General features: G+C 40.9%; 1 protein-coding gene across 1 annotated transcript in view; it reads right to left on the reverse strand.

The window, feature by feature from the left end:
- The window catches only part of SNX9 (sorting nexin 9), a 114,840-nt gene that overhangs the window by 63,695 nt on the left and 43,807 nt on the right, over nt 1-7,338 (reverse strand). Inside the window, exons 3-4 of the mRNA XM_012806739.2 lie at nt 5,026-5,100; nt 2,981-3,106 (exon numbers count right to left, since the gene is read on the reverse strand). Of these exons, the coding sequence (XP_012662193.1) occupies nt 2,981-3,106; nt 5,026-5,100 (201 nt within the window). The remainder of the gene's footprint in view (nt 1-2,980; nt 3,107-5,025; nt 5,101-7,338) is intronic.

The following is a 7,338-nucleotide window of genomic DNA, read 5'->3' on the forward strand; positions in this document are numbered from 1 at the left end:
AAAAAAAAAAAAAAGAATCCTAGATCCAAAGGGTACCCTACACAATCTGAAATTAGGAGTTTAAAAAAAAATAAAAGAAAATGCTAGATTTCATGTTAAATTACAAATTTATCAATTAATTACTGGGATGTGTAGTATAGACAAAAAATGCAAAGGAAGGGTCAAATAAATAAAAAAGCAGCAAGCTCAAAGTAAATTACTAAAGGGATTCTTCCTTAAAAGTATGTGATTTGGCTCAACTCCTGTGGCTCAACGGCTAAGGCGCCAGCCACATACACCTGAGCTGGCGGATTTGAATCTAGTCTGGGCCAGCCAAACAATAATGATGGCTGCAACCAAAAAATAGCCGGGCGTTGTGGCGGGCGCCTGTGGTCCTAGCTACGTGGGAGGCAGAGGCAGAGGCAGGAGGCAGGCTCAAGCTCCTGCTTGAGCCCAGGAGTTGGAGGTTGCTGTGAGCTGTGATGCCACAGCACTCTACCCAGGGTGATATCTTGAGGCTCTGTCTCAAATAAAAAATAAATAAATAAATATGTGATTTAAAGAAAAAAAATACAACACTCAGAAAGTTGGATAACCAGCAGCTGAATGTGGGTGGGGCTTTAATTGGGCTTGTGGGAAGGGGGCCAAACTTGAACTGATGCTGGGAAGAGCAAACAGGTACTGGGTGGTCCGGAGTTGGCACAGTGGACAGAGCTGAGGGAGTGCACCCTGTGGGGCATGGTGGGTGAGGAGAAGCCTGGCTTCACCGAGGTGCTTCCCCTGAGAGACAGCACATGCCACAGTGTGTAATCAAAACATCCCAACGAGCACATCCCTGGAACAAACATACTATTTCCCTAATGACATTCAGAAAATAAAAGAATGAGCAAAACCTAATTGTAGGATTTTTAACAGCCAGCAACTAATAATGGTCTGGTTTCTTACTCTGACATCATAATTATGGCCTATTTAAATTGTTCTCATATCCCAGATAACAAAGATCAGAGATAGATGCTAAAAATATTTTTACTTGATTTAAATTAAATTCAAATGCTCAAATTAATTATGAAGATGCTTTTGAATTTGTTAATTCTAGTATCAGTTTATTTTTTATTTGTCTTCAAAAGATTTGGTTATATTTAACATCAGATTGGATTAGTAAAATCCGAGTTTAAAAATAACTATCTAATAAATAACCTGGATGAAAAAAATTTAAACTTATTAGTTTCTCTAACTACATTTAAAATACTAAGGGAAGTACTTCATAACAGAACAAGACTTGCACCTGATTTTGTACTCATTAGCTGAAGTGTGTCAACCTCTCCTGACACAATGGCTGAAGTAGGTCCTCTACAATAAAATGACTTTCTAAGTTTGTTTCCTTTCCTTGTTCTATGATCACCTTATTATAATTCCCTTTTAATGTAAACCCCTTTCATGGATGTTTTGGTGTAACCTGCTGAATTACAACTGGGTTGACTTTGCTCCCAGGAGATTCTTGGCACTATCTGGAGACATTTCAGTTGTCACACTGAGAGGGTGCTGCTGGCTTGTGGCCAGAAGGCTGCTGAACATCTTGTAGTGCACAGAACAGCCCCCAAGTAAAAAAGTACCAGGCCTCAAATGTCCCTAGTGCTTAGGCTGAGAATCCCCAGGAAAATGTCAATTAAGACACATTAGCATTTCTACACATTTCATAGTAACCTTTGACCACTGTCCTCAAGTACAAAGTAACAAAATATAGAACGTGCTCTTCAACTACAGTGATCATCTTGCCTCTGAATTTTAAATATCCAGGTCAGACTAATTTTTAATTCAGGATGTCCACAAAAAGTTATTTTAAAATGTATAAAATCTGCAGTTACTATATGGTAATATATTTAAAACTCTCTTGGAAGGTTAAGATAGAGAGATCATTCTGTAAGCAAATAATTATAAATGATATAAGTATTAGGTTTAATATAATTTAAAAATCTTTAAAAACTATCAAGAAATAACATTTCGGCTCGGCGCCTATAGCTCAACCGGCTAAAGCGCCAGCCACGTACACCTAAGGTGGCCGGTTCGAATCCCCAGCCCGGACCCGCCAAACAACAATGACGGCTGCAACCAAAAAATGGCCGGGCGTTGTGGTGGGCGCCTGTGGTCCCAGCTACTTGGGAGGTGGAGGCAGGAGACTAGCTTGAGCCCAGGAGTTGGAGGTTGCTGTGAGCTGTAATGCCACAGCACTCTACCCAGGGGGACAGCTTGAGGCTCTGTCTCAAAAAAAAGAAAAAAAAAAAAGAAATAACATTTCCTAAATCCCATTTATGTTTAAAGATACAGGCAGCAACAGTATTTTGAGCTCTATCTCTTCAGTTTTCCTGTCACTCATGCAGAAAATCATTCAGTGATAAATGAACTAGACAAATTCATCTAAACTGGTCAAATTTTAATTAAAAATAATATAAAATTTTAACTGTATTTTGCTCAAATTACTCCACTATTCTAAGTTTTCCAGAAGTCACGGAGAGAGTGTGAGGTGCGGAGTGCCTGGATCTGCCAGTGACTGTTACATGCACTGCTACCACCTGCACGGTGAGGGGCTGAAGCCACGTGCCAAGGTCAGAGAATGCATTTCCTGAGCCAGAGAGGCTTTGACACTGACCTCAACAAGACTCTTTTCTTCTTTCCATGCTTATACTGAGCGGGTATTTACAACTTCTGAGGTCTATGCTTGTATCATGACAGACTTCCACAAACAACTCTCAATTAACACCCTACATTTTCTCTTATAATCAATTTTTTTCCTCATTCTTTTTTTTAAGCGTTTTCAATATAATCAATTTTTAAAACAAGTCAACAAGTGAGTTCTTTGTTAAAACCCAAAAGAAATGCACAAAAAACACTTTAAAAGCTACTTGTTTATGCTTTCAGGCAATGGCAACAGCTATAAGCATCACTCACTTTCACAAACAGGCTTTGTTCTTAGTACAGCAGCCAGAATCGATATCAGACATACCTGGTTATTGCTGTTGGCAGCTGAAGAATTGGCTTGCGCTGTACTTGCTGAGAGGGAATCAAGGAAGGCTTGGTCAGCCACTGAATTTCCACAAGAAAACCGATCTTTTCCATCATTGGGTAAAATCTGAATAGCAGAAAGAACCATAATCATTTTCATTGGTTAGGGACATTTCAGAAAGTCTCTCTCAAGGGCAAGCAAGAATTTTCATCTACTATGGAAAAAGGGTATATTCTTCAATGCCACACATTTCCCGCCAAGCACTTTGGCAGCATTCCACATACTTTGATAAGTTGTGTTTTCATTTTTATTTAGTGCAATTTTTAAATTCCTTATGAGAGTTCTTTGATCCATGAGTTATTTCAAAGTGTGATGTTTATTGTAACTGGATTTTCCAGTTATCTTTTTGTTACTGGTTTCTGGTTTATCACTGTGGTCTAACAGCAGACATCACAGGATTTCACTATGCTGACATTGTGTTTCATGGCTCAGAATGCGGCCTTGGGGAACGTTCCCTGTGCGCTTGAGAAAAATGTGTATTCTGCTGTTTGATGAAGAAGCCTATTTATGTCCATTATTGGACCTTACCTATCAATGGTGGTGTTGAGTTCAACTATGTCTTTGCTGATTTTCTGCCTGCTGGATCTATCTTTTTCTGATAAGGGGGAGATATATTCTTAGAAGATAAGCAAACCCCAAAATGCCTGCAGTAAAGACACCGTTCTATAACTAAAAAGAATTCTAGAAAATGCAATTACTGCCAATATCAATCCTCAGATTTTTCTCAAAATTGTCAATTTTCAGACTTCCTGGAGGCACAGCGTACACAACTAAACAAGATGTAAACATTAAGACCTGTGGACTGAGTCCAGGAGCCTGTGACCCCTCTGCAGCTGTATGGAAAAGGTTGGGGTGTGTACTTAGGCCCACATTCCTGAAGGAAAGTATGGATTTCACTAGATTCTCCAGAGGTTCAAGACTCCCCGCCCTTCGTTCTCAATCAACTACAACAGAAAGACAGCAAGGTCCCGGGTAAACGTCCTCCTGGGGCATTCCTTCTTGGAAATTCTTGCTCTACCTGCAATTTTGTTGACAGAGCATTGGACAACCTTAATTTCTTTCTACCACACGATGACACAGGTCACTGAGCAGCACACTCAGCTTGAGTGACTTACATGGCACCAGCAGGGGGCGCCAGGCGGCTGACCCAGAGGCTTGTCGGCCCAGAGGGCGGCCCCAGGTGCCTCAGGTGGTCAGGTGAGTGTCCATTCAGTGCCTGCACAGCTGCCTACCACAACAGAACTTAAACCAGGCAGTTCTCAAAGAAACTCATGCAAGATACCCTTCTGCTTATGAAAAGGGGGGAAGAAAGTGAGAGGTATATACTTAAAAAAAATCAATTTAAACTTTGTGAATCAATTGTACAACAAGCAATATTGTAGGCAGCAGCTATTATACAATATTAGTAAAGGAAAAATAGGAATTTTATTCAGAATAATTAAAAATGCTACTCTCAGAAGGAACAATTTAAATATTTGTAGTCATTCTTAGGAGCTTGGGTCTATACGTATTTATTTTTATTTTTTGAGACAGATTCTCACTATGTTGCCCTTGGTAGAGTGCCATGGCGACACAGCTCACACCAACCTCCTTCTCGTTTAAAGGCTTAATCGATTCTCTTGCCTCGGCCTCCCAAGTAGGTAGGACTATAGGTGCCCGCCACAACGCCTGGTTATTTATTTATTTGTTTTTTTGGTTGCAGTCGTCATTATTATTTGGCAGGCCCAGGCTGGGTTTGAACCCACCAGCTCTGGTGTATGTGGCTGGCACCTTAACCGCTGAGCTACAGGTGCTGAGCTGGTAATATTTTTCTTAATTCTGTTTCAATGCAGCTTCCACATTTTATATAACCAACATTTATTTCCTTTACAATGGAAATTTTATTTTACAAAAAGTTGCTATCTTCCAGTCTACCCTATAAGTTGATCATAAAAAGAAGCTCCACAGAGATCAGCTGTAACTAATAAATGACAGCAGGTCCTTACTTCCACGTAGTCTGTGGGAACAAGCCCTCGCTCTCCTTTGCTGTTTCTTCCTTCCAGCCATCCTCCGCCAACATCCTAATAAAGTCACCAAAAAAAGAGAGAAAGAGATTATAGGGAATTTCCTGCAGTGATTTTGCTTTGAGCATTGTTATACGTACAAAAGTAACATTAACATTTGTATTTCTACAGAACTAATACTGTTCAAAATTTTAAGTTCTTAAATGTTCTCTTTATTCCCAAAGATGATGCTTTAAAATGTTCTCTTTATTCCCAAAGTTTAATAAGAAAAATTAAACTTCAACAATAAGTGATCAAAGATTGAAAAATAACCTATTACTAGATTACTATCTTCTATAATTCCTTTCTGTTTACTAGCCTGTGGTAGATGACAAAGTGGCCAGCAGGTCCAATTGTCAAGCAGCAGAATGTGTGACCCTATTCCCGAACTCTCTGGTGAACAGAATCAGGTGGAAATAAGCCCAGCGCATTCAGAGCCTGGCCTCCAGGGCCTCTTCACACTTCAGCTTAATCTTTTGGAACCCAAGCCACCATATGGATGAATTTGGGTTGCTAGATGATGACAGAGATAAGGCCCAGTTTCCCTGCTGCCCGTCCACAGGGGAGGTCATCTTGGGGCTGCAAGGGTTAGCAGGGTTCAGGGCTTCAGGTGACTGAGGATCACGGGCAGCCCAGGTAAGCAGAATCATCCTCCTGACCTGGAGATTCCGGTCTGTTACTGGCCTAAACCACTAAGTTTTGTGACTGTTTATTATGCACGAAAAGCTAAATGATCCCTGGTTCCCTAGTGCTTCTGGGTAAATAATATCAATAAACTAAACAATGAAGTAGAACTCTATATCAGGATTCCCATTTTTCAATTTATTATCTTGGCAAAAGTCCTACTTTCCCCCCTTAAAACACTAAAGAGTTTTCTTAAGTTTATAAATAGCATTCTTATTAGTTCATAATTATCTGAATCTGGATAACCACATTCTTTTAAAAAATCATTTTAAGCCATGACTTCATCACTTTTACCACAACAGCAACTTGAAGATGATACGATTTTACTAAGAAAATGAAGGTGAGTAGATGTAAGAATATGTTAATCTACTCCTATGGTTAAAAATGGAACCTATCTACCTGTGTGCACCTAGCCTGTTAGCTGAAGTTACTTTATGTACTTGTTCTATCCAGTGACACTTTTGTATCTAAAATTATAAAACTAGTTTGTCTAAATACTTTCCCTATGAAGAAACGACCATGGCCTCTGGGTTCCTTCTCCTTCCTTGATCTTCGTGCCACATCACGCTCACCGCTCCCCCCACAGCCGGTGGGGGTGGAACATCTGCACCCCCCGCCCCTGCTCTTCAAGAGCATCCTCAGCCTTCCTGTACCTTCCTCGACCTGCTTACTCTTACTGAAACACAGCCAGGGAACCCACCCAGCTCCTGGCCTAATCTCTGGTTCTCCATTTCCAAGTTTAAATGGATGCAAAGCTGTAAGGCAGGGTTCACTATTATCCTTTCCACTTGACATACCTATACCCCAAATCATTTAATCCTTCCAAAGAAGTTCCTCTGCCTGACTTACATACTTCAACCACCCTACCATTCTCTCAGGTGCAAAGCCAAACACTTCAGGGATCCTAGACCCTTTTCCCACCAATAATATTTAATCAAGCACCATGTCGCATGAACCCGACTCCCTCAGCCTCTGGTGTCTATCTCCTTTCAACTCCACTGCCCCTGCCCAAAGCCATGTCCCCAGACTCTAGCCACACCAACTTCTTCTATATACCCCACCAGATTAATTTCTGGCAAGTGCAAATCTCATCACATCATCTCCTTATGACAAAATAGGTTGGTTTTTATAAAAACTAAAACTCTTAAATGAATCCGCCGCTTACCAAATGAAGCCCAAATTGACAGCCTGGGCCCCAGGTCTGTGTGAGCTGGTTCTCAGAGCCTGGGTCTTAGCCTGCTTCCCACTGGTACATGTGTACCCCGTCCTCCTGGGACTCTTTTTATGTGTAAAGAGAAGAAAAGCAGATGCTTCAAGGCCGAATAGCTGTGGCTCTGACTCCTTGTTCTGCCATTTATAAGCAGAATGATCTTGGGCAAGTTATTCACTCTACGTCTCATTATTCTCACTTGGAAAACAGAGATTAACAGTACCTTCTTCACAGAGTTCAGGGGAAAATACATTAAAGAATATGCTTACTGGCTCGGAGCCTATAGCTCAATGGCTTGGGCACCAGCAACATATACCAGAGCTCATGGGTTTGAACCCAGCTGGGGCCTGACAAACAACAAT

The sequence above is a fragment of the Otolemur garnettii genome, unplaced genomic scaffold, assembly GCF_000181295.1.
Source record: "Otolemur garnettii isolate 467f Iridium unplaced genomic scaffold, OtoGar3 scaffold00056, whole genome shotgun sequence".
Lineage (NCBI taxonomy): Eukaryota > Metazoa > Chordata > Mammalia > Primates > Galagidae > Otolemur > Otolemur garnettii.